This window comes from Neoarius graeffei, chromosome 2 (assembly GCF_027579695.1).
Source record: "Neoarius graeffei isolate fNeoGra1 chromosome 2, fNeoGra1.pri, whole genome shotgun sequence".
Classification (NCBI taxonomy): domain Eukaryota; kingdom Metazoa; phylum Chordata; class Actinopteri; order Siluriformes; family Ariidae; genus Neoarius; species Neoarius graeffei.
In genome coordinates, this window is record NC_083570.1 from 64793970 (window position 1) to 64821680 (window position 27711).

At 40.9% G+C, this 27711-nt stretch overlaps 1 protein-coding gene across 8 annotated transcripts in view; it reads left to right on the plus strand.

The window, feature by feature from the left end:
• si:ch211-272n13.3 (ankyrin repeat domain-containing protein 26) overlaps positions 1-27711 on the plus strand; it is a 95406-nt gene that overhangs the window by 15231 nt on the left and 52464 nt on the right. For 4 of the 8 annotated variants that reach the window (XM_060914686.1, XM_060914691.1, XM_060914693.1 and 1 more), the window contains 19 exons: positions 4588-4702; positions 5376-5549; positions 5894-6000; positions 6153-6290; positions 6440-6588; positions 8502-8528; positions 10420-10456; positions 10550-10640; positions 14528-14588; positions 14667-14857; positions 19599-19728; positions 19822-19886; positions 19974-20097; positions 23535-23593; positions 23684-23759; positions 23851-23895; positions 23996-24010; positions 24140-24457; positions 24573-24650. In XM_060914686.1, coding sequence (XP_060770669.1) covers positions 4588-4702; positions 5376-5549; positions 5894-6000; positions 6153-6290; positions 6440-6588; positions 8502-8528; positions 10420-10456; positions 10550-10640; positions 14528-14588; positions 14667-14857; positions 19599-19728; positions 19822-19886; positions 19974-20097; positions 23535-23593; positions 23684-23759; positions 23851-23895; positions 23996-24010; positions 24140-24457; positions 24573-24650 — 2000 coding nt within the window. The remainder of the gene's footprint in view (positions 1-4587; positions 4703-5375; positions 5550-5893; positions 6001-6152; positions 6291-6439; positions 6589-8501; positions 8529-10419; positions 10457-10549; positions 10641-14527; positions 14589-14666; positions 14858-19598; positions 19729-19821; positions 19887-19973; positions 20098-23534; positions 23594-23683; positions 23760-23850; positions 23896-23995; positions 24011-24139; positions 24458-24572; positions 24651-27711) is intronic. The other 4 variants (XM_060914687.1, XM_060914689.1, XM_060914688.1 and 1 more) reach the window with 4 other exon arrangements.

Sequence of the window (27711 nt, forward strand, 5' to 3'; positions counted from 1 at the left end):
GCCCCTAGCCTCACTCAGCTCGGTTTGGCTCGCTTCAGCCCCACTCCAAAACCGTGCGAGTTTTGGGGGCTAAGCAGGGCTGAAGCAAGCTGAGTCGTGCTGTTTTTGGATAGTCGAAATGCGAGCCGTGTCGGGCTGAAGTGAGCTGAAATGAGCTGAAAAAGGGTAGTGGAAAAGGGCCATAATTGGCACAAGCTGTAGTGGTTTCCCAGCCACAATGTATGTACATTATACTGTATATCTTGCTATGGCAAAGCTAAATAAATTAAAATGTTCTAGTATGAGAATGCCCCTGACTGCACCCCAGGCCTCCTTGTCTGACATCAGTGCTTGTTCCTCACTATCCATCCATCCATTATCTGTAGCCACTTATCCTGTCCTACAGGGTCGCAGGCAAGCTGGAGCCTACCCCAGCTGACTATGGGCGAAAGGTGGGGTACACCCTGGACAAGTCACCAGGTCATCGCAGGGCTGACACATAGACACAGACAACCATTCACACCTACGGTCAATTTAGAGCCACCTGTTAGCCTAACCTGTATGTCTTTGGACTGTGGGGGAAACCGGAGCACCAGGAGGAAACCCACGCGGACACGGGGAGAACATGCAAACTCCACACAGAAAGGCCCTCGTCGGCCACTGGGCTCGAACCCAGGACCTTCTTGCTGTGAAGCGAGAGTGCTAACCACTACACCACCCTTGTTCCTCACTCATGCTCTTGTAAGCTAAAAGTAGATATATTAAGTACACTTTGTATAATCAGAGTACAGAGTAAACCACAGGACAGATGACAGAACCATAAGGTTAGTTTAGTTTGAATGGAAGGGTTACAATGTGAATGAGCTCTTACAACAGAAACTATAACATATTAGAATGAGCACATTATCACAGCCTGCACTACTGTCAGAACTGTGCTGATATAGAAAATTAATCAATTCCGATCTGTTTTGAGAATTAAACAGCACTGTGCATAAGGGGTCTTAACTAGCCTGAGCTTTGGTAATAGTTGCTATCATTTGGAATGAATGTTTCTTATTGTTCGTAGCCTTGAGACATACAGTGGTGCTTGAAAGTTTGTGAACCCTTTAGAATTTTCTGTTTCTGCATAAATATGACCTAAAGCATTTTCACACAAGTCCTAAAAGTAGATAAAAAGAACCCAGTTAAACAAATGAGACAGAAATATTATACTTGGTCATTTATTTATTGAGGAAGATGATCCAATATTACATATCTGTGAGTGGCAAAAGTTTGTGAACCTCTAGGATTAGCAGTTAATTTGAAGGTGAAATTAGAGTCAGGTGTTTTCAATCAATGGGATGACAATCAGGTGTGAGTGGGCACCCTGTTTTATTTAAAGAACAGGGATCTATCAATGTCTGATCTTCACAACACATGTTTGTGGAAGTGTATCATGGCACGAACAAAGGAGATTTCTGAGGACCTCAGAAAAAGCGTTGTTGATGCTCATCAGGCTGGAAAAGGTTACAAAACCATCTCTAAAGAGTTTGGACTCCACCAATCCACAGTCAGACAGATTGTGTACAATCCCCAGGAGTGGTAGACCAACAAAGATCACTCCAAGAGCAAGGCGTGCAATAGTCGGTGAGGTCACAGAGGACCCCAGGGTAACGTCTAAGCAATTGAAGGCCTCTCTCACATTGGCTAATGTTAATGTTCATGAGTCCACCATCAGGAGAACACTGAACAACAATGGTGTGCATGATAGGGTTGCGAGGAGAAAACCACTGCTCTCCAAAAAGAGCATTGCTGCGCGTCTGCAATAAAGATCACGTGGACAAGCCAGAAGGCTATAGATAGTTTTCACTGACGTCACGGCATTCCGGGGAATGCCCCCAGCCGCCATCTTGCGGGGCAAACAAAACGGACCATCGCCACTACCGGCTACATTATCTCGGACGACTTTATGAAGTTATATAGTCAGTTTTCTAAAATAAAGATCAATGTCGGCAAAATCAAGCAAACAGAAGTATATAGATACACATCTCACGGTATGCAGCCAAACTGGCCTTGATTGGGGGAATTGACCCCTACGAAGTGGACAAAGATGCATTTTCAAGTGACTATGCAGGGCTGCCAAAGCCTGAAACTGCCAAAGCCTGCTCCAAAGCCTGCAACTGACTTCATCAAACTTTAAAGGCTGTCTGATATATACAACTTTATATATTCACAGCGCGCCTTTTGGCGGATGCCGCCTGAATCGCGCAGATCCGATTTTTTTTTTGGGGGGGGGCGTTGGAGTGTCTGATTATAATTTCAAAGTAAATTCTGTATTAAAATTATTAAATAAGCAAATCCGTTACAGTCCATGAAACAGGAAGTATAAGGATGAGAAAAAACAGTTTAAATCGGGAAGCTGCGCACATTTGCGCAGTCCTGCACACCGCTCGGGCTGCGCAAATGTGCACAGCTTTCCGATTTAAACTGTTTTTTTCTCATCCTTATACTTCCTGTTTCATGGACTGTAACGGATTTGCTTATTTAGTAATTTTAATACAGAATTTACTTTGAAATTATAATCAGACACTCCAACGCCCCCCCCCCCCCCCCCCCCCCCCAAAAAAAAAAATCGGATCTGCGCGATTCAGGCGGCATCCGCCAAAAGGCGCGCTGTTTGCATCCCAAACACAAATCAAATCATACAGAATAGATCTAAAATGTTTTTCAAAAATGACCCTCGCGTGAGTGAAGTGACAAGTTTCAAATAGAAACGTGACAAACGAGCGATATTAAGTGTACATTACAATGTAAACGTACACTCAGCGGTTCCAGTTAGGCATTCTCCAGAGATTGTTCACATGATGTTTTGGTTTCCAAAAACAAACTTAAACACAATTGATTGTTTATTTAAACAACTTACCACTTATAAAATGATTGGAGCAGATTTTGCTGTGTTTGGAAGGCTGATAATCCTTGCGGTTGATTCTCGCAAGCCATAGATTTCTCCTTTGTATGCTGAGTTTGTTTGCTCGCCTTCGTGCTCCCGTACAGTGGGAATTCCATAAAAGCGCCGCTTGACGTCATCATCTGACCTATTACGACAGCCGTGAATACAACAGGTGTGCATCATTGCTAGCTTTAAATAGCCTGCTTGGGTTCTTTTGAAGACTTTGTACTCACGCGTTACAATGTGTGCTCAGTCACCCGTACAGTAAGCTTGACCTGCAAGATGGCCGCCACTAGGGAATCCCCGACTCTGTGACGTCATGTGAAAACTATCTATTGGAACTAGATAGAACTCGATGGGGATGCCTCCGCCCGATAGACTACATGCCTTATTAAGTTGTGATTTGGGGATGGACATTTGACCTCACAGTAATCTTGACCTGGTGAAATTACTTATATTAGCCTTGGAGATACTGTGTTCACAAGGTTTTCGGACAGACATTTGACCTCACAGTGACCTTGACCTTAGACCTTTTGATCTCAAAATCTAATCAGTTTATCTTTGTCCCCAAGTGCACAAATGGTGAAAGTTTGGTGAAATTCCTTTCATCAGCCTTTGAGATATCGCATTCACAAGGTTTCGGGACGGACACACGGATGGACGGGAGGATGGATGGACGCGCGGACAGACGGACAACCTGAAAACATAATGCCTCCTGCACCTTACGGTGGCGGAGGCATAAAAATGTTTTGTGGACAGATGAGACCAAAATCGAACTTTTTGGTTTAAATGAGAAGCGTTATGTTTGGAGAAAGGAAAACACTGCATTCCAGCATAAGAACCTTATCCCATCTGTGAAACATGGTGGTGGTAGTATCATGGTTTGGGCCTGTTTTGCTGCATCTGGGGCAGGACGGCTTGCCATCATTGATGGAACAATGAATTCTGAATTATACCAGTGAATTCTAAAGGAAATTGTCAGGACATCTGTCCATGGACTGAATCTCAAGAGAAGGTGGGTCATGCAGCAAGACAGCGACCCTAAGCACACAAGTCGTTCTACCAAGGAATGGTTAAAGAAGAATAAAGTTAATGGTTTGGAATGGCCAAGTCAAAGTCCTGACCTTCATCCAATCGAAATGTTGTGGAAGGACCTGAAGCGAGCAGTTCATGTGAGGAAACCCACCAACATCCCAGAGTTGAAGCTGTTCTGTACGGAGGAATGGGCTAAAATTCCTCCAAGCTGGTGTGCAGGACTGATCAACAGTTACCGCAAACGTTTAGTTGCAGTTATTGCTGCACAAGGGGGTCACACCAGATACTGAAAGCAAAGGTTCACATACTTTTGCCACTCACAGATATGTAATATTGGATCATTTTTCTCAATAAATAAATGACCAAGTGTAATATTATTGTCTCATTTGTTTAACTAGGTTCTCTTGATCTACTTTTAGGACTTGTGTGAAACTCTGATGATGTTTTAGGTCACATTTATGCAGAAATATAGAAAATTCTAAAGGGTTCACAGAATTTCAAGCACCACTGTATATAGTTTTGTGTTATACTGTATGTGTATTGTTAAGCTTAAAATTCCAGTTACAGTGCTGCTTTCATAACATGATCATATTGGGTTGTATGGAAAATCTGTATTTGTCACTGGTTTTTTTTGGGGCTTGCAGAACTGCACTACATATAGCCTGCGTTCATGGACACACAGAAGTGGTTCAGTATTTGGTGGAAAACAAAGTTAAACTCAACCTATGTGACAATCAAAATCGCTCCGCCTTAATGAAGGTAAGACCAGATGTCCTTGTGTATACCGGTATGTACTTTTTCCCAAATGCCGGCAAATCAGTGTCAGTCAGAAAAATAGCTGTTTTGCATTGTTGTAACCCAAAACTAGACTGTTAATTGTTTTCCTAAAAGAGCATTAAAGAGGCTGACTCACCCTTTCCAGAATTCAATTCATTGTTTTTGTTTTAAAAGCATGTGACCACTACGTGATAGCTGTCTGTGCAGCGTAGCTTACGTAAATTCACTGTTAGTGAGCCCTATGAAACCCAACTCAAACATTTTCTTCATCTACGCGTCACATGTGGAAGGTTTGAACAAAATACTTATTTTTTCTTTACTTCGCGGCTGCATGCAAGATGGCCGAGGCCAGTTCGGGTCCATTAGAGTGGAATAACCAAATGAATGGACCAGTTGAAAAAATTTGAAATATTGAAACTTGACAAATATCTTCAATTTCATGTTACAATTCAAGATTTATGGCCTAGGATGTTGCCGGATTGTTTTCGGACCATCATTTGCATAGAAAATGCCAAATTGCTACTTGGTGAAGAGGATTCTGGGAAGGGTGAGCTGGCCCTTTTAACTTTACATGATGAACACAATCATTATATAGTCGCTTTACTCTGTGTGCCTCCTTGAATGTGTTTGTTGGGTTTTCTGTGGGCCTTCGTAGGCGGTGCAGTGCCAGCAGGATCGCTGTGTGTCCATCCTCCTGGAGCATGAGGCAGATCCCAACTTGGTGGATATCAACGGGAACACAGCATTGCACTTGGCTGCTCGCATCCCCTCGCTGCCTGTGGCACTGAAGCTCCTCGAACATGAGGCGCACATCAATGCCCAGAACAAGGTGAAGCCATAACAGGGTATTTGCCTGGACTTTCCATTTAGCATTTCATTTACGGTAGCTTTATCCTTACTCGACAGGTGAGGGATCCATTTCTGTAAGTGGATCCTAGTGGCACCATGAAATTGAACCGTCACATACCAACAGATGAAAGAGCAAAGAGAACTTTTGCTTTCTTTCTGATAAGATCTCAGCTTTCAGTGGATAATATGATGTGAATGTGATTTATTTTTCCGGGATGCTAGGTGTTTAGGTTTTAGGTTTTGGATACATTTTTATTCACAAATGGAAGTAAACAAAATGAAACTTATTCTGTGGTTCAACACTTTTGTTTAATGTATTGATAGGAAGGCAATACTCCCTTGATATTGTCAGTGGAAGAAAATCATGCAGAGATGGCTGAATTTTTACTTAAGGAGGGGACAGATGTTAACCTTCAGAACAAGGAACAACGGTAAGGATGCAACTCTTTAAATTTAAATCTCAAGTAAAAGATCATCTTCTCAACACCCAACAGTTACTTGTTATTACAAATAATACATACTGTAATTACATTGAACTGCCAGGAAATCATTCATATCATTTATACATCTTTTTGCCAACAAGAACCCCTTTACTGATTGCTGCTTGCAATGGCCAAATCAGTATGGTGCGACTGCTCTTGCAGTACAATGCTGATATCACTGTGAGGGATAATAAAGGATGGTCATCTGACGACTATGCTGTAATGAATGGGCATCATGCGTAAGTGTTATTTATGTATTTATCTGTACAAGTGCTGTTTAGTTTGTTCGTCTGTGTGATTTAAAATTCAGCCACAAAAGTATTGCGCAAGCTCTCCTTATCTGCAGAAACAGTACAGAGACCTAATCCATATTGCAAATGATTTTCAGTTGTTCACATCTAATCATTGAGCATGGGACAAAGAAGAAGCCGATGCAGTCACCCTCCCATCTTCCCTTCAATAAAAACAAGCAGACTTCACTATTGGGCAGTCCTGAGGCTGGCTTTGCTCTCGCAGGTCCAGCTCTAGGCAAAGACGGTGAGTGCTGAATGTCACCTCTGAAGTCTGTTAGTGATCTGTATATAGAGTGCTTTCCTAAGGCCCTGTCCACACGGCAACGGATTCAGGTGACTCCGATACAATTGCTTATTGTTTCGGCCTGGCGTCCACACGGCACCGGCGTTTTGGGTGCCCAAAACGCAATCTTTTTGAGAACGGGTTCCAGAGTGGAAAGATCTGGCAACGTTGCCGTTGTGAAGTCGTCTGGATGAGTAAAACGGATTTGTTTACGATGACGTCACAACCACATGACTGTGAGTGCTTCACGCCGGGTAGAAGTGTAACGAACTCAATGCGAGTTGTCAACAAATCCTATAACTTGGTTCATGAAACGCGCTTACAAAATATTTTCACTGTGAATATTTATTGTGTAATGGTGCAAAGTGAGAGAGAGAGAGAGACTCTGCAATCCCGTCAGCAAAAATAGGGGAAAAAAAAGGAGCGATCTCACCTCTTCAGATGTGGGTTTAAGTCTTACAGTACATTCCTCAAAAAGGGCGTAGAAGAAATTAATCCATCAACGTGTATCATTCAATTTATTCCGGACCATTAAAGACGCCGCCTTCCGCGTAGAATCATACGTCATCCTCGTCGCCATTTTGGAGAGGTCAAAGCGGAGAATAAAGATTAGCTGCGTTTAACTGTACCAACAGGTTTACCATCCAAACGAGATCACATGGGATTACCTTTCACAGGTGAGAAACAACAAATGAATCCATCAACGTGTATCATTCAATTTATTCCAGACCATTAAAGACGCCGCCTCCGCGTAGAATCATACGTCATCCTCGCCGCCATTTTGGAGAGGTCAAAGCGGAGAATAAAGATTAGCTGCGTTTTAACTGTACCAACAGGTTTACCGTCCAAACGAGATCACATGGGATTACCTTTCACAGGTGAGAAACAACAAACTAATCCACCAACGTGTATCATTCAATTTATTCCGGACCATTAAAGACGCCGCCTTCCGCGTAGAATCATACGTCATCCTCGCTGCCATTTTGGAGAGGTCAAAGCGGAGAATAAAGATAAGCTGCGTTTAACTGTACCAACAGGTTTACCGTCCAAATGAGATCACATGGGATTACCTTTCACAGGTGAGAAACAACAAATGAATCCATCAACGTGTATCATTCAATTTATTCCGGACCATTAAAGACGCCGCCTCCGCTTAGAATCATACGTCATCCTCGCCGCCATTTTGGAGAGGTCAAAGCGGAGAATAAAGATTAGCTGCGTTTAACTGTACCAGCAGGTTTGCCGTCCAAACGAGATCACATGGGATTACCTTTCACAGGTGAGACTGGAAAAATACTTTGCATTGTATTTGGTCATTATAATGTAATTTTACAAACAGATTTTCCTGACTTTGTGGCTAATATGAAGTCTCGCGCATAATAGTTTATGCGCATGCGTCCTTACTTCTTCTATTGTTCTGGTGTCTCCGAAGGGACCGTCTTACAGCTCCCCTAGAGGTGTGGCATGTGTATTGCATCGTTTTCAGCAAGCGTTGCGTTGCCATATGGACCTGATATTTTACTGATCGTTGCCCATTTGGACGTGATATATTTTTAAATAACATCTCGTTGCCGTTGTCGTGTGGATGTAGCCTAAGATTCAGTGTTTCATATAATACACATGGTTCAGAATGAATGAAAGAACTTTTCTGATTCTTTAGCTTTCATTCTTGGTTATACCATACATAACCTCAAGATCTTTGTAACTCATGCTAGATGTTGCATTACCGTATTAAAGCATTTCATAATGCTTTTGCATCCTCATTTGTGCTCCAGAATTCTTATACCATTGTAATGTGCAATGTTCCATCTGAAGGCCTTTTATTTTCCTCTCATTCCTATTGCTTACATTTGCTTGTCAATGGATAACTGCAGGAGGAAGTGCAAAAGAAGAAGGGAAAGGTATTAATGAAGCCGCTAATATGCCACAAACCAGACACAACATTGTTTACCATCAATCAACTAGCTAATGAAAATATACAATGGGGTCCAAATTTCTGAGACCACTTAGAAATCTGGGAATATTTTTCCCTTTAAAGCTGGAAATAAACAAAGTTTTAGCTGAAAAATTTGAATATTTTAAAGAAGAAGAAGCCTTTATTTGTCAAATGCACACTCAAGCACAGTGAAATTCATCCTCTGCATTTAACCCATCGGAAGCGGTGAACACATGCATACACACACACATACATGTGAGCAATGAATACACACACATACCCAGAGCAGTGGGTAGCTCTGCTACAGCCCCCATGGAGCAGTTGGGGGTTAGGTGCCTTGCTCAAGGGCACGTCAGCTAACAGCCGCCCCACGTTAATCTAACCTGCCTGTCTTTGGACTGTGCGGGAAACCAGAGCACCTGGAGGAAACCCATGCAGACACGGGGAGAACATGCAAACTCCACACGGAAAGGTCCTCGTCGGCCGCTGGGCTCGAACCCAGAACCTTCTTGCTGTGAGGCGACAGTGCTAACCACTACACCACAGTGCCGCCCCCTCTTAGTTCCAGTAAAGAAAATGATGGTGGACTCATGAACATTAGCCAATGTGAGAGAGGCCTTCAGTTGCTTAGAAGTTACCCTAGGGTCCTTTGTGACCTCGCCAACTATTACACGCCTTGCTCCTGGAGTGATCTTTGTTGGTCGACCACTCCTGGGGAGGGTAACAATGGTCTTGAATTTCCTCCATTTGTACACAATCTGTCTGACTGTGGATTGTTGGAGTCCAAACTCTTTAGAGATGGTTTTGTAACCTTTTCCAGCCTGATGAGCATCAACAACGCTTTTTCTGAGGTCCTCAGAAATCTCCTTTGTTCGTGCCATGATACACTTCCACAAACATGTGTTGTGAAGATCAGACTTTGATAGATCCCTGTTCTTTAAATAAAACAGGGTGCCCACTCACACCTGATTGTCATCCCATTGATCGAAAACACCTGACTCGAATTTCACCTTCAAATTAACTGCTAATCCTAGAGGTTCACATACTTTTGCCACTCACAGATATGTAATATTGGATCATTTTCCTCAATAAATAAATGACCAAGTATAATATTTTTGTCTCATTTGTTTAACTGGGTTCTCTTTATCTACTTTTAGGACTTGTGTGAAAATCTGATTGTTTTCGGTCATATTTATGCAGAAATATAGAAAATTCAAAATGGTTCACAAACTTTCAAGCATCATTGTAAGAAACTGAAAATGTTCAGTATCTTCATTATTCAGTAATCAAGATTCTACACTGATGAAATGTAAGAAAATTTTATGTTGAATATATTAACTACGTTGTACAAAAGATCAGATTTGTCTTGGGTCTTACCCCTTCAATTGAAGCATGTGTTCAGAAGACACTCTGGTGGATTTGACAATCTTTTGGAGAACATGCCAGCTCGAGTTCACAGTGTCATTAAAGCAAAAGGTCAAATACTAAGAAATTCCGATTCTACATTTCACTCAAATTATCGCTGATATAATGAAAATGTTTGTATTCAATTAATAAATGCAAAATAGAAGCATTTTCATTGGTGGTCTCAGACTATTGGACCTCACTGAATTTGTGTTATTGAAAATGGTGTAAGTCAGTTAAATTAATATATAGATATCAAATGAAATTGTCAAATGATTGATTTAGTTTCACATTAATATAACCCAAATCTTTTGTTCTGACTCTATTGCCAATTATATCTGTATGGCTTAGAAAAAAAGTAATAAATCATAAATGTAACAATAGCATTGTTAAAAATACATCCACAATCCAAATCAGTGATGTGTAATAAATATGCAAATTGTGTTTTCCAGATACAGAGGACAATTCACATGCAGATTCCATTAGCAGGTAAGAAAATATACAGAACAACTAGAATTCTGCAATTGATGAGGGTGTGTTTGAGTATGAGCTCATATACCTAATAATAAACTCAAATTTCAGAGCATCAAAAAGCGGTCCTGCTGATTCCTGGCCCTCGACAGATGATGATGATGATGATGATGACAATGAAGAATTTGATCTCAGCCCAAAGGTAATTATTAACGCCCTGCAGAGATTCATATACTGGAGACATTTTCTCCGATATAGATCTACAACCCCGATTCCAAAAAAGTTGGGACAAAGTACAAATTGTAAATAAATAAAAACAGAATGCAATGATGTGGAAGTTTCAAAATTCCATATTTTATTCAGAATAGAACATAGATGACATATCAAATGTTTAAACTGAGAAAATGTATCATTTAAAGAGAAAAATTAGGTGATTTTAAATTTCATGACAACAACACATCTCAAAAAAGTTGGGACAAGGCCATGTTTACCACTGTGAGACATCCCCTTTTCTCTTTACAACAGTCTGTAAATGTCTGGGGACTGAGGAGACAAGTTGCTCAAGTTTAGGGATAGGAATGTTAACCCATTCTTGTCTAATGTAGGATTCTAGTTGCTCAACTGTCTTAGGTCTTTTTTGTCGTATCTTCCGTTTTATGATGCGCCAAATGTTTTCTATGAGTGAAAGATCTGGACTGCAGGCTGGCCAGTTCAGTACCCGGACCCTTCTTCTACGCAGCCATGATGCTGTAATTGATGCAGTATGTGGTTTGGCATTGTCATGTTGGAAAATGCAAGGGCTTCCCTGAAAGAGACGTCATCTGGATGGGAGCATATGTTGCTCTAGAACCTGGATATACCTTTCAGCATTGATGGTGTCTTTCCAGATGTGTAAGCTGCCCATGCCACACGCACTAATGCAACCCCATACCATCAGAGATGCAGGCTTCTGAACTGAGCGCTGATAACAACTTGGGTCGTCCTTATCCTCTTTAGTCCGAATGACACGGCGTCCCTGATTTCCATAAAGAACTTCAAATTTTGATTCGTCTGACCACAGAACAGTTTTCCACTTTGCCACAGTCCATTTTAAATGAGCCTTGGCCCAGAGAAGACGTCTGCGCTTCTGGATCATGTTTAGATACGGCTTCTTCTTTGAACAATAGAGTTTTAACTGGCAACAGCGGATGGCACGGTGAATTGTGTTCACAGATAATGTTCTCTGGAAATATTCCTGAGCCCATTTTGTGATTTCCAGTACAGAAGCATGCCTGTATGTGATGCAGTGCCGTCTAAGGGCCCGAAGATCACGGGCACCCAGTATGGTTTTTCCGGCCTTGACCCTTACGCACAGAGGTTCTTCCAGATTCTCTGAATCTTTTGATGATGATATGCACTGTAGATGATGATATGTTCAAACTCTTTGCAATTTTACACCGTCGAACTCCTTTCTGATATTGCTCCACTATTTGTCGGCGCAGAATTAGGGGGATTGGTGATCCTCTTCCCATCTTTACTTCTGAGAGCCGCTGCCACTCCAAGATGCTCTTTTTATACCCAGTCATGTTAATGACCTATTGCCAATTGACCTAATGAGTTGCAATTTGGTCCTCCAGCTGTTCCTTTTTTGTACCTTTAACTTTTCCAGCCTCTTATTGCCCCTGTCCCAACTTTTTTGAGATGTGTTGCTGTCATGAAATTTCAAATGAGCCAATATTTGACATGAAATTTCAAAATGTCTCACTTTCGACATTTGATATGTTGTCTGTGTTCTACTGTGAATACAATATCAGTTTTTGAGATTTGTAAATTATCGCATTCCGTTTTTATTTACAATTTGTACTTTCTCCCAACTTTTTTGGAATCGGGGTTGTATATAATATAAACATGTGTCTTACAGCTGTAGTGTAGCATGAGTAACTCTACAAGTAACAACCTGTTTCTGATCACATAAAGGGTGTTGGAACCTTTTCAAAAACTTGTATCTGACATAAATGAAAACAGATGATGTAAATCTGTACTACAGTGGTGCTTGAAAGTTTGTGAACCCTTTAGAATTTTCTATATTTCTGCATAAATATGATCTAAAACATCATCAGATTTTCACACAAGTCCTAAAAGTAGATAAAGAGAACCCAGTTAAACAAATGAGACAAAAATATTATACTTGGTCATTTATTTATTGAGGAAAATGATCCAATATCACATATCTGTGAGTGGCAAAAGTATGTGAACCTTTGCTTTCAGTATCTGGTGTGACCCCCTTGTGCAGCAATAACTGCAACTAAACATTTCCAGTAACTGTTGATCAGTCCTGCACATTGGCTTGGAGGAATTTTAGCCCATTCCTCCATACAGAACAGCTTCAACGCTGGGATGTTGGTGGGTTTCCTCACATGAACTGCTCGCTTCAGGTCCTTCCACAACATTTTGATTGGATTAAGGTCAGGACTTTCACTTGGCCATTCCAAAACATTAACTTTATTCTTCTTTGGTAGAACGACTTGTGTGCTTCGGGTCGTTGTCTTGCTGCATGACCCACCTTCTCTTGAGATTCAGTTCATGGACAGATGTCCTGACATTTTCCTTTAGAATTTGCTGGTATAATTCAGAATTAATTGTTCCATCAATGATGGCAAGCCATCCTGGCCCAGATGCAGCAAAACAGGCCCAAACCATGGTACTACCACCACCATGTTTCACAGATGGGATAAGGTTCTTATACTAGAATGCAGTGTCTTCCTTTCTCCAAACATAACACTTCTCATTTGAACCAAAAATTTCTATTTTGGTCTCATCCGTCCACAAAACATTTTTCCAATAGCCTTCTGGCTTGTCCACGTGATCTTTAGCAAACTGGAGATGAGCAGCAATGTTATTTTTGGAGAGCAGTGGCTTTCTCCTTGCAACCCTGCCATGCACACCATTGTTGTTCAGTGTTCTCCTGATGGTGGACTCATGAACATTAACATTAGCCAATGTGAGAGAAGCCTTCAGTTGCTTAGAAGTTACCCTGGAGTCCTTTGTGATCTCGCCGGCTATTACACGCCTTGCTCTTGGAGTGATCTTTGTTGGTCGACCACTCCTGGGGAGGTAACAGTGGTCTTGAATTTCCTCCATTTGTACACAATCTGTCTGATTGTGGATTGGTGGAGTCCAAACCCTTTAGAGATGGTTTTGTAACCTTTTCCAGCCTGATGAGCATCAACAACACTTTTTCTGAGTTCCTCAGAAATCTCCTTTGTTCGTGCCATGATACACTTCCACAAACGTGTGTTGTGAAGATCAGACTTTGATAGATCCCTGTTCTTTAAATAAAACAGGGTGCCCACTCACACCTGATTGTCATCCCATTGATTGAAAACACCCGAGTCTAATTTCACCTTTAAAATAACTGTTAATCCTAGAGGTTCACAAACTTTTGCCACTCACAGATATGTAATATTGGATCATTTTCCTCAATAAGTAAATGACCAAGTATAATATTTTTGTCTCATTTGTTTAACTGGGTTCTCTTTATCTAATTTTAAGATTTGTGTGAAAATCTGATGATGTTTTCGGTCATATTTATGCAGAAATATAGAAAATTCTAAAAGGTTCACAAACTTTCAAGCACCACTGTATGTTAGCATCATGAATAATGCAGGAATAAGCAGCGAAGTGTTCAATCACAATGTTTCCTGGAGAGATTGCTCAGAAATTTTGCAGTAAATACCGGAAACTTTTAGCTTGATGGGATTTTTTTTGCATAGACAGTCACTGAAGAACAGCACAGCATCTCTGTTACCTCTGCAGACCTTTCATATGCCAGGGCATTATAATAGGCCAGTTCTGTAATTTAACGATTGATATATTTTGTCTTAGATTAGATGCTGTTGCATTGTGCCCAGCAATAAACCTTCCTTTAAGAAATCCAAGGAGACTTAAGTTAGCTAACCACTATGTACAATCATTGTCCTATTATATTATAGCTGGCTGAATCCAGTATAATAGACATATTAGCCAATTATGTTTGAGGTTACTCTAGTGTTTTGTACTATGTTAATAGATTATCATCATAATAAGATAATACCTGTTCTATTGCTGTAGAAACCTCAAAAGCTAAACTTGAAGAAACTCATGAGTGCCTCCAAAATCAAGGGGAAACGATGTAAGTACCGTGTTCGATGTTTAGTACATCTTCTTTTAGCTTGTGGTTGTGCTTTAACTTGAAACCCCTGCCCTGTAGTCGCTGTGGATCAGGATCCAGATAAATCCTGGAGTGGCACTGAGTCCGAGCCTATCAGCGAGGGCAATGCAGTAGAACACATGGCTTTCCCTGGTAGCAGTGCGTCCACCCAGCCTCCTGTAACCCCCAAACCTATCTCCTTTTCCAACCTTCCCCAAATAACCTCCACCCCCGTCATCAGTTCCCAAAAGGTAATCTCACCAGCCAGTCTCTCATTGTGGTCTTCTTCTAAATTTTGCTTTTCTATCCTTTTCTCTCTATGCATTCCATCCCATCCTTTTGGGGTAGGTGATGAGGCTGAAGTCTCAGAGTTGCCCTGTGGCAGCAAATCGGATGCAGTGGCCAGTGAAAGTTCAGAAGAAGAATCAGAGGAAAGTGAAGAGGTTGAAGATAGCGAAGATGAGGAAGAAGAAGAGGATGAAGAAGATGAAAATGTTGATGAAGAAGATGATGAAGAGGACTGTGAAGAAGGTGAAGACAATGAAGAAAGTGAAGACTATGAAGACAATGAAACCAGTGTTGCAATAACACAAGAAGGTGATCACGGGAGAGAGGTTCCTGAGATGTCAAAGATCCCAGGTGTAGAGGAGAACTGTGATGTTCAGCTGCACCATGATGCAAACATGGAACCTACTGTACAACCTGAGCCATCAAGCACATTGGTTAAGTATAGTGATCGCACGAAAGAGCACTTTAGTTTGATGGAGGCAAAAGTCTCAGAAAACCGTGATCTTACAGAGAGAGCAGAGTTGGAGGACTTGGAGAGAGAAAAAATAATACTTTCAGAGGTCACCAATGATGCCATGGAAAAGGCAGTGCTACAGACACTAGATATAAAAGATGGCTGTCTTTTATCAGGCATTAGGGTTGAGTCAACATTTTCTGATGAAGAAGAAAATAATTACAGTAACACAGGAGCATTTAGAACACCTCTACAAATTTCAGGCACTATGCCAAGAACTGAGAAGAATTATAAAGGTGATGGTGATGAAGAGAACTGGGATGAGGATGAAGACAGTGAACCCATCAGAGCTGGGAAACACTCTGGTGTTTCAGAATTTTCAGAAAATACTCTGGTAGTTGAACCAAACATCACATCCAGACAAAGTAAGATGGTATCTAAAAAACCTCATGAAATAGGCGATGAAAAGAATATCACTTATGACATAAAAGCTGATAATACTGGTTCACAAACACTCTCTCAGTTGTCTACAATTCAGGGCAAAGCAGATGATGACAGCCATCAAGAAAATGTAAATGAGACAACAAATCCATCAGAATCAATCTTGAAGATTCTGGGACATAAAGAAGAACCCGAAAGTTCTGAAGACACCTGGGGACCTGGCTCAGAGAATGAAAAAGAAGGTTCAGTGGAAGGTGACACTTCAGATACTGAGCCAGTTAATCTTAAGCTTTATGAGCGGGAATTTATGAGAGTTGAGGACCGGACAGTAATACATCATGATGATGAGAATTTGCCAGTGTCCATGATTGTTGGCAGTGATCATTTAGAAGATACAGAAAGGCATATCAGGTTACGCGATGAAAGTGTTGCTAAGGATGGAGAACTTGTATGTCATGAAGAAATCCCACAGACAGTCATTGATGATATTGACGTGACTTCTTATCCTGATAAAAATGATGAAGATAAAGAGCATGGAAATGTAAAGGTACAAGAGCCTTTATACCATATTATTCCAGAGCAAAGAACATTGCAGGTATGGGGAAGCCTCACATAGTTTTAGATTGGGGGATGGTGTATTTAAGACCTTCAGCTGTTTTGATGCATTAAAGTGGTGATAATTATTCATTCCTTCCATTGTATATTCTTCATCCAGAATGACTGTAATCTAAAATGTACTTAATATCCTACAGTGGTGCTTGAAAGTTTGTGAACCCTTTAGAATTTTCTAAATTTCTGCATAAATATGACCTAAAACATCAGATTTTCACACAAGTCCTAAAAGTAGATAAACAGAACCCATTTAAAAATATGAGACAAAAATATTATACTTGGTCATTTATTTATTGAGGAAAATGATCCAATATCACATATCTGTGAGTGGCAAAAGAATGTGAACCTTTGCTTTCAGTATCTGGTGTGACCCCCTTGTGCAGCAGTAACTGCAACTAAACATTTGCGGTAACTGTTGATCAGTCCTGCACACCGGCTTGGAGGAATTTTAGCCCATTACTCCGTACAGAACAGCTTCAACTCTGGGATGTTGGTGGGTTTCCTCACATGAACTGCTCGCTTCAGGTCCTTCCACAGCATTTTGATTGGATTAAGGTCAGGACTTTGACTTGGCCATTCCAAAACATTAATTTTATTCTTCTTTAACCATTCTTTCATGGTTCTTTCATGTTTCACAGATGGGATAAGGTTCTTATGCTGGAATGCAGTGTTTTCCTTTCTCCAAACATAACGCTTCTCATTTAAACCAAAAAGTTCTATTTTGGTCTCATCTGTCCACAAAACATTTTTCCAATAGTCTTCTGGCTTGTCCACATGATCTTTAGCAAACTACAGATGCACAGCAATGTTCTTTTTGGAGAACAGTGGCTTTCTTCTTGCAACCCTGCCATGCACACCATTGTTGTTCAGTGTTCTCCTGATGGTGGATTCATGAACAACATTAGCCAATGTGAGAGAGGCCTTCAGTTGCTTAGAAGTTACCCTGGGGTCCTTTGTGACCTCGCTGACTATTACACGCCTCGCTCTTGGAGTGATCTTTGTTGGTCGACCACTCCTGGAGAGGGTAACAATGGTCTTGAATTTCCTCCATTTGTACACAATCTGTCTGACTGTGGATTGGTGGAGTCCAAACTCTTTAGAGATGGTTTTGTAACCTTTTCCAGCCTGATGAGCATCAACAATGCTTTTTCTGAGGTCCTCAGAAATCTCCTTTGCTCGTACCATGATACACTTTCACAAACATGTGTTGTGAAGATCAGACTTTGATAGATCCCTGTTCTTTAAATACAACCCCGATTCCAAAAAAGTTGGGACAAAGTACAAATTGTAAATAAAAACGGAATGCAATAATTTACAAATCTCAAAAACTGATATTGTGTTTACAATAGAACATAGACAACATATCAAATGTTGAAAGTGAGACATTTTGAAATTTCATGCCAAATATTGGCTCATTTGAAATTTCATGACAGCAACACATCTCAAAAAAGTTGGGACAGGGGCAATAAAAGGTTGGAAAAGTTAAAGGTACAAAAAAGGAACAGCTGGAGGACCAAATTGCAACTCATTAGGTCAACTGGCAATAGGTCATTAACATGACTGGGTATAAAAAGAGCATCTTGGAGTGGTAGCGGCTCTCAGAAGTAAAGATGGGAAGAGGATCACCAATCCCCCTAATTCTGCGCCGACAAATAGTGGAGCAATATCAGAAAGGAGTTCGACAGTGTGAAATTGCAAAGAGTTTGAACATATCATTATCTACAGTGCATAATATCATCAAAAGATTCAGAGAATCTGGAAGAATCTCTGTGCGTAAGGGTCAAGGCCGGAAAACCATACTGGGTGCCCGTGATCTTTGGGCCCTTAGACGGCACTGCATCACATACAGGCATGCTTCTGTATTGGAAATCACAAAATGGGCTCAGGAATATTTCCAGAGAACATTATCTGTGAACACAATTCACCGTGCCATCCGCCGTTGCCAGCTAAAACTCTATAGTTCAAAGAAGAAGCCGTATCTAAACATGATCCAGAAGCGCAGACGTCTTCTCTGGGCCAAGGCTCATTTAAAATGGACTGTGGTAAAGTGGAAAACTGTTCTGTGGTCAGACGAATCAAAATTTGAAGTTCTTTATGGAAATCAGGGACGCGGTGTCATTCGGACTAAAGAGGATAAGGACAACCCAAGTTGTTATCAGCACTCAGTTCAGAAGCCTGCATCTCTGATGGTATGGGGTTACATTAGTGCATGTGGCATGGGCAGCTTACACATCTGGAAAGACACCATCAATGCTGAAAGGTATATCCAGGTTCTAGAGCAACATATGCTCCCATCCAGACAACGTCTCTTTCAGGGAAGACCTTGCATTTTCCGACATGACAATGCCAAACCACATACTGCATCAATTACAGCATCATGGCTGTGTAGAAGAAGGGTCCGGGTACTGAACTGGCCAGCCTGCCGTCCAGATCTTTCACCCATGGAAAACATTTGGCGCATCATAAAACGGAAGATACGACAAAAAAGACCTAAGACAGTTGAGCAACTAGAATCCTACATTAGACAAGAATGGGTTAACATTCCTGTCCCTAAACTTGAGCAACTTGTCTCCTCAGTCCACAGACGTTTACAGACTGTTGTAAAGAGAAAAGGGGATGTCTCACAGTGGTAAACATGGCCTTGTCCCAACTTTTTTGAGATGTGTTGTTGTCATGAAATTTAAAATCACCTAATTTTTCTCTTTAAATGATACATTTTCACAGTTTAAACATTTGATATGTCATCTATGTTCTATTATGAATAAAATATGGAATTTTGAAACTTCCACATCATTGCATTCCGTTTTTATTTACAATTTGTACTTTGTCCCAACTTTTTTGGAATCGGGGTTGTAAAACAGAGTGCCCACTCACACCTGATTGTCATCCCATTGATTGAAAACACCTGACTCTAATTTCACCTTCAAATGAACTGCTAATCCTAGATGTTCACATACTTTTGCCACTCACAGATGTGTAATATTGGATCATTTTCTTTGATAAATAAAGGACCAAGTATAATATTTTTGTCTCATTTGTTTAACTGGCTTCTCTTTATCTACTTTTAGGACTTGTGTGAAAATCTGATGATGTTTTAGATCATATTTATGCAGAAATCTAGAACATTCTAAAGGGTTCACAAACTTTCAAGCACCACTCATCTCATCTCATTACTTTTAACAAATCTTTGTTCTCAGGAAAGAGAGGAAAAGTCATCTTCAGAAGATGAATGTGAGGAAGAGGATGTGGATGAAGAATACGATGAAGTACAAAATGAAAGATCAGAGATTGTGCATGTACAAAAGACAGAAACTTGCAAGAAGAGGGGTAAGATTTAAAATGTTATAGATCCATGTAAGGCTTATAGAAGAAATTTGCTTCTCACGTATTTCATGAACGTGTTTAAACACCGCATTTCAGATTTTTTGTCAGAGCTGGGAATTGAAAAGGAAGATGAGGAAGAAGATTCTCCTTGGGATTCCGAGGTTAGTATTATAGCACTTGTCAGTTTTGCTGTTTAAATAGTGTGCAAACCCTCTTCATTTTCTTGAATTAATGTTCTTTGTTTCAAGCTAAGTGACGCTCTTGTCTCTCAGTCTGGCTCAGACAGCGCGAGCAAAAAGGAGGAAAGTGGGCTGAACTCTCCACCCAAGTCACATAAACCCATGTCCAGTATTCGTGAGGAGAGCAATGAAGGTATGGACGTTATAGCACTTTTTGCCCTTTCATGCTTAGAGCTAGAAACCAGTTTTAAACAGGACAAGCTTTGCTTCATTAAGCCATCTCTGCAGTCATTTCATGCTTCAAGAAAAATTCAAAGCTGCAAAAACATTTTTATTGTGGTTCACTGCTTCTGCTTTCTCTCAACTGACGCCATCCAAGCATTTCAGTATGGACTTTCCCGTTATAAGAGTTATAAAGGTGTAACAGGTACAGTCGGAGGAAAATGTTTGTACACCCTTTGGAATTTTTTACATTTCTGCCTAAATTGGTCATAAAACATCGCCTGAACTCTCCAGCAATCTTAAGAATGAACAAACAGTGTCTGCTTGAACTAAAACCACTCAAACAATTACATGTTATCATATTTTTATTGGCCATAAGATGGAAATATTGACAGGATAGGGAGGCATAAGTAAGTACACCCTTAGCTAAGGCTCATCCAAGAGCTAATTAAACTAATTAGATGATTAAACAATTTGACTCAGGTGTGAGCCAACCTGATGTCCAATCACTGAGGTGTGTCGTAAGCTACCCACCCCACTGGAAAACCAGTTAAAAGGTGTGTTTTGATGAGAGGCATGTTCTGTGCATCATGCCTCGCTCAAAGGAGCTGTCTGAAGACTTAAGACACAAAATAATTGATTTGTATAAAGCTAAAAAGGGTTACAAAACCATCTCTAAGACCCTTGGTGTTCATGTGTCTACAATTAGAAAAATTGTGTATAAATGGAGACAATTTGGAACTGTTGTTACTCTGCCAAGGAGTGGCCGCCCTGCGAAGATCACTCCAAAGGCACTGTGAGTCATCATCAATGAGGTAAAAAAGAATCCAAGAGTGTCCGCTGAAGACTTGAGGAAATCACTGAAACATGCAGACATCTCTGTGGACACATCTACTATAAGAAAGACACTGAACAAGAATGGGATTCATGGGAGAAGGCCACGGAGGAAGCCATTGCTGTCCAGAAAGAACATTTCTGCTCGTTTGGAGTTCGCGAAAAAGCATTTGGATGCTCCTCAGCGCCACTGGAAAAACATATTGTGGTCTGATGAAACCAAAGTTGAATTGTTTGGGGGGAACACACCACATCATGTGTGGAGGAAAGTCGGTACAGCACACCATCAGCAAAACCTCATCCCCACCGTCAAGTATGGCGGCGGTAGCATCATGGTGTGGGGGTGCTTTGCTGCCTTTGGGCCTGGACAACTGGCTATAATCAATGGGAAAATGAATTCTCAAGTATATCAAGATATTTTGCAGAAAAACCTGAGGCAATCTGTCAAAAAGTTGAAACTCAAGAGAGGATGGGTCCTGCAACAGGACAATGACCCTAAACACAGAAGCAGGTCGACATTAGAATGGTTTCAGAAGAACAAAATTCATGTTCTGGAATGGCCCAGTCAAAGCCCCGACCTCAATCCAATCGAGATGTTGTGGCATGACCTCAAGAAAGCCATCCATTCCAGGCATCCCAGGAATCTTGCTGAATTGCAACAGTTTTGCAAAGAGGAATGGTGCAAGATTTCTCCTGATCGTTGTGCCCATCTAGTCTGCAACTACAGGAAACGTCTGGTTGAAGTTATTGCAGCCAGAGGAGGGTCAACCAGCTACTAAATCAAAGGGTGTACTTACTTATGCCTCCCTATCCTGTGAATAATTCCATCTTATGGTCAATAAAAATATGATAAAACGCAAATGTTTGGGTGGTTTTAGTTCAAGCAGACACTGTTTGTTCATTCTTAAGATTGCTGGAGAGTTCAGATGATGTTTTATGACCAATTTAGGCAGAAATGTAAAAAATTCCAAAGGGTGTACAAACATTTTCCTCCGACTGTAGTTATTTGTGTAGGAATATTTTAATTTAAATAAAAACGATACATTTTGTAAAGCACAGTTGAACACATTCTACTATTTTCCTGTAAATCATTTGTAATCGATTCCTTTTTTTAGCCCTGCATTATATTCCATCTTTCTTAAGAGGATCGAATCACACTAGTGTATTCAGGACTGTTGCTCGGCCTGGAGGTCAGAAGGCAGTGGGTATGCCAATTAAATTGCTGCACGATGTCCTGTTTTTCTCCAGGACTTGATATATCCCATAACCCCCTGCTTTTACCATTTCACGTCGTATTATGTTACTTTCTCATGTCTGTTACAGGTCTTGGTCCATAATGGTTTATTTGTGTTTTTGCATATTTGTTGTCTTTGTCTGTGTTGAACACGGCGGTCTTTATCACTTGCGTTCTGTAGAACGGATTTATTGTGAAGAGAGAATGTGATTTACAACTGACTTATGATAGGTTGTCTAAGTGACAGGTACTGATGCTTAAAATGAAGTGATAATAGTGACCTCACCAAGCAGTGAGACTGAGTTAATTACATTTGAGTTGACAGACTGCGAGTTTAATAAAAGACACACATACACACTAGTATCTTATAGTGTTTCACTTCACTAAAGTTTAAAACACTGATCGTGACAGTGAAGCATATGAAATAATATAACGCAGCTTGTGTGAAAATTAAGAGCATTATATAGATGTTTGTAGGCCAGGCAAAAAAAATCTAAATATTTGTGCTTTGAAGTGTACAATTTACCTTACCTGCACTGTGTGTGAGTTTACATCTGTTCTCTATGGTCTGTTTACGTGCTTTACATAATTTGATTGCTAATAGTCATTGGGTTTCTTTCTTGATTGATTAAATGATTTGATTGCCAGTTGCTTCTTTGGTTGCTTTATGGAGTGGGCTTTCTAATGTCTCCGATAAACAAAACTGATACATGTAGCCAGTAAGGGTTTGTGTGTAAATTTGAATTAAGCCTAGTTTTAGCATTAGTGCCCAAGTTACAGCTTGAACACAAAAAAATATTCCTGTTATGCCGAAGAACATAGTTAGATATCCTTCTTAGTTCAGTAGTGCGGTTTCTCATGGAGAGTTAATTGATTAAAATAGAAACATACAATTGTGGACTCTAACATTATCGTGTTTTGTTGCAAAAGCAGGTGTTTCTGTTATGTCGTGACAATAAAGGTACACTCCATATAAAAGTGATTGAACAGGATCTAGTCCTGAGAGAGAGGATTTAGTACAGAGAGTTTGTAGTATTGTAATATCAGGAATTTCAGGACTTGTATCTCTTGCAGCTGCACTAACATATACAATGGTGCTATGCAGTTTGTAAATCTTAATGTATGAAAAAAAATCTGCATAATTTTCAGTGCTTTGCCTGCAGATCAAAAGCTCACATGCATTAAGGAAATTGGCATTTTGCATGTGCATGCCTGCACTGTAACTGCTCTAGAGGCTTGTTTATTCATTGTTTTTATGTCTTGTGTTCTTGTACAAGAGTAGAAATATGTGCTTTTTTACTCTTAATGTGTCAATATTTCAAATTTCTTTCCTTATGCAGTTTTAAGGACTAGTCAGGAAAAGGAGGATAACAGTGATGAAGAAAAATCAGAAAAGCAGGTAAACTTTCAGTATGCCTTTTTCATTATATTTTTATTTATTTATTTACATTTAAATTTATGAATGATTCCCTTTTTTTTTTTTGCTCAGCACAAACTGCTTCACAGGGAGCGAGTATCTGTGCTGAATAAGCTGCTGGAGTCCAAAGATGCTAGAAAAAAGACAGGTAATAACAGTGGTGTATCTTTATTTTAATGTGGCTTTAACTTGTCATTTAGACACTCCTAATAATCTCAGTGCTACGTCTTTGCTTACAGATGTAATGGAGGAACTTGGTTTAGGAGATGTTGATGATCTTGAAGGTAATTTTTGACCTGATTGGACCTTTCATTATATTCTCAATCAGGTTTTTTTTGTAAGGATTAAACTTTTTTGTGTATTTTTATCTTCTCTATGTAAAAGAAAACCACCCAGCAGGTCAGATGTTCTGTATTTCATTCTGCTCCGAGTTTTGTAGTGTTAGGATTTTTTTTTTTTTACAGTAAACGCTACAACATTAACACCTTAATGTATAGTCCCAGACTAAATATCTTGTTCTCACCACAGATGCTTCAGACTGGGACTCAGCTAGTACCAGCAGTAAAGCCAGTAAAAACCTGCCAGTCTACAAACCAGAGGAAGAGATGGCGAGGGAAACCCCAGTGCCTTTGCCAGTTGTACGAGAGCAAGAACTGTATACATCTGTTGCAGAAACACAGCGAGCTGCCAACACAAAAAAAGAAGAAGGAAAAGAATCTTCCCTTTTAGGAACTCGCCCACTGCCAAGTCCACGCTCATTCAAACCTCTTACCAGCACACCGCTCCAACCTGAACCTCAAACATGCACTCACAAGGAGTCCATTAAGCAATCAATGAGTGATGAAGGTGAGAGAGAACTTTGCTTTTTTTTTTTAAACCTGTGAAGCATGTCCTTTGTGATTTGGGTATGCAAAGAATGATCAGTCAGCCTAAAGTTATTATTTTTCAAATGATCTTGGAGACTCAGACTGGGACACAGACAACACGTTCAGTCCTACAAAGATGACAACTCCACTGCCAAATGTTGAGACTGAAACAGGTATGTAGATCACTTGAACATACTGATACCAGCTTTAAATAAATTCCTTAACACAAGTACTATCAGATATTCATCTTCCAATTCTGCTTCCACTGATATGCTACATGATGGGGTATCTCTCATAGTTTTCTTAGTGGTTGGGGGTTAAATGTCGGGGGGGGGGGGGGGGTGTCAAGGTCATTGCTAAAATTTGCACATTTTCCATTATAACTCGAAAATGGTTAGAGAGGTTTATCATTATCAACATATGGACCCTTTTCACGTGACGTCACGACAAACGCGGCCACCATTTTGGACGTGTACTACCAGTAGTTTACCACAGCCAGCATTGAGGAACGGCAGCAAAGAAAGTGTTTATTTTCAGCAAGACTTCCATCATGCCACTATATTGTCGTGCACCTGGATGTAGTAACCATCAACAAACAAGGCAAGGGTTATCATTTTATCGGATCCCGACGGAGAAGATGGATAGCGGCCATAAACAGGAAAGATTGGCAGCCCTCGGCATACCAGCGCTTGTGTAGTGACCACTTTGTTGGAGGTAAGACAAATAAAATTAGCCAGAAAAGGCATTACATTGCTGTTAACATTCTGTGGCGGCGAGTGTGTAACCAAATAGGCTAAAATAACCCATTGTAACCTCTTTGTTCTTCTGTAGTAGCTATTGTTGACTAGCTAATGTCAACAACATCATAGCTGGTATGTTACTGTAGCAATGTTTACGTTCAGTCATTTGGATGACTGTTAAAACCTTTCAGTCTCAAGTTTTTCCTTTACTGGATTTACTAGTTTACTGTAATTATGATCCGGCAGCTATTTACACCGGATCCAGTGTAAATAGCTGCCGGAGCCAACGTCCGAGAATTAAGCAGCGCGCTCCGGCTTGCTCCCGGAGTGCTCCGGCCGAGGTTCCGGAGCTCGCTCCGGCTTGCTCGCCCTCAAATTAAGCGGCTTGCTCCGGAGCAAGCCGGAGCGCGCTGCTTAATTTGAGGGCGAGCAAGCCAGACCGCGCTGCTTAATTTGAGGGCGAGCAAGCCGGAGCGAGCTCCGGAACCTCGGCCGGAGCACTCCGGGAGCAAGCCGGAGCGCGCTGCTTAATTTGAGGGCGAGCAAGCCAGAGCGCGCTGCTTAATTCTCGGACGTTGGCTCCGGCAGCTATTTACACTGGATCCGGTGTAAATAGCTGCCGGATCATAATTACAGTAAACTAGTAAATCCAGTAAAGCCGGAGCGCGCTCCGGAACCTCAGCCGGAGCACTCCTGGAGCAAGCCGGAGCGTGCTCCGGAACCTCGGACGTTGGCGTGTATGGCGATGGGTTTTTAATGACATAGGTATACAGATCATGTGGGCCGAAGTCAGGTAAAGACGAGGGCTTGGTGTACTTCCGTACGTCAGTGAACAATCCTGGTGGAAGCAGGTAAACGTCGCTCTCTAAGCCTGCTAACCTCAATTTTTGCAAATACCTCTCCCTCTGCTCGCCCTGTAAATGCCCTACGTCGCTGGATAGTGAAGGTGTTTTCTGCATCTCGCTCCTTTTTCTTTTATGTTTTTCGTTTGTCGCCTTCCTCGCATTCAAACTGATTCGAGCCGAAGTCCACTACATGTCCAAAATGGTGGTCGCGTTTACGAAGGTCACGTGACTGAAAAGGGTCTATAGGAAGTCATATATGGGCTTTCATTTGGCACCATGACCTTTGACCTTGTTTGTGTGTGTGTCTGCCTGTTAACAATCTAGCGTCTAGACCAGGGGTCCCCAAACTTTTTCCTGTGAGGGCCAAATAACTTTTCCCTTCTCTGATGGCGGGCCGGGGCCAGTTTGTAACAAAAAGTGAGACGATCGCAGAGGTGTCTAAACGTAAACATTTATTGTTTTCCAGAAAGCCACACATAACCAAAAATTAACCCTTTCTGGGATCTTGACAGGAAAAAAAAATCAGAAAATAAATAATAACATTATTAATGAAATAAATAACACTATTTATGAAATAAATAATAACCAAATAACCCTTTTCAAGTTTTCACAGAAAAAAAGACCATGGAACATTAACTTTCTTGTAGACACAACTGTTTGCAGCTCTCTCTCATCATCTTCACTCTGAAAACCAGAAAGCAAGCAGGCTATGAAACCAAACTGATACCAACACCTACCAACACAATACATTTCACTACCAGTATGGTTGTAGAACGGATTTTATCTCAGTAGATTTCATTATGATTATATTTGTTTGTACTCAGAATGGCTCGTTCAAGTCAGAAAAGTAAGCTTACCTATATATGTTCATCAGTGTGAACTGTGGGCCTGCATCTGGCTGGTGAGAAGTTCAATGTCAGGTTCCATTTTAGTCACAGCAAGTCTCAAACACTGATGGAGATGTTCATCTGTCAATCTTGATCTCATCGGAGTTTTCAGGTGGTTCATGCGTGAAAAGGTTTGCTCACAGATATACGTGCTGCCAAAAGCTGTGGACATCTTCATTGCGTGTTTTTTAATGTTTGGGTACGTGTTGTTTGGGAGGGCAGCATAGAAGTCAATGAGACTGTTGGGCTTGAATGCATCTTTCAGGGCATCACAGTTCTGTAACTCGGCCAACTCAAACTGATAAGAAGGTTGGGCTTCGTCAATGTCGGAAACAAAGGGGTTCTGGAAAAGGCGGATATCTTTTGCATTAACATGTAGTTCACTGAATCGCACACTGAACTCCGCCTTCAGCATTTCCAGTGCTTCCACACACTTTTCAGCTGGGAACGGGACCGCTGGGTTCTCTGTAGAGAGGTTTTGGGTAGCAGGAAGATGGATGAAGTTGTTGTTTTTCACTTGATCCAAAAGCAGCGCTAGTTTCACCTCAAATGCTTTTATGTGGGAATACATGTCGCAGATTAGTTTCCCTTGGCCTTGTAGCTGCAAGTTAAGGCTGTTCAGTATTTCTGTCACGTCTGTTAAAAATGCTAGGTGCCATTTCCATTCTGGGTCGATCAGCTCGGGGACCGTTTTGTCTTTTGAATGAAGAAATGCGTTTATCTCAGGTAGCAGCTCGTAAAAATGCCTCAAAACTCTGCCGC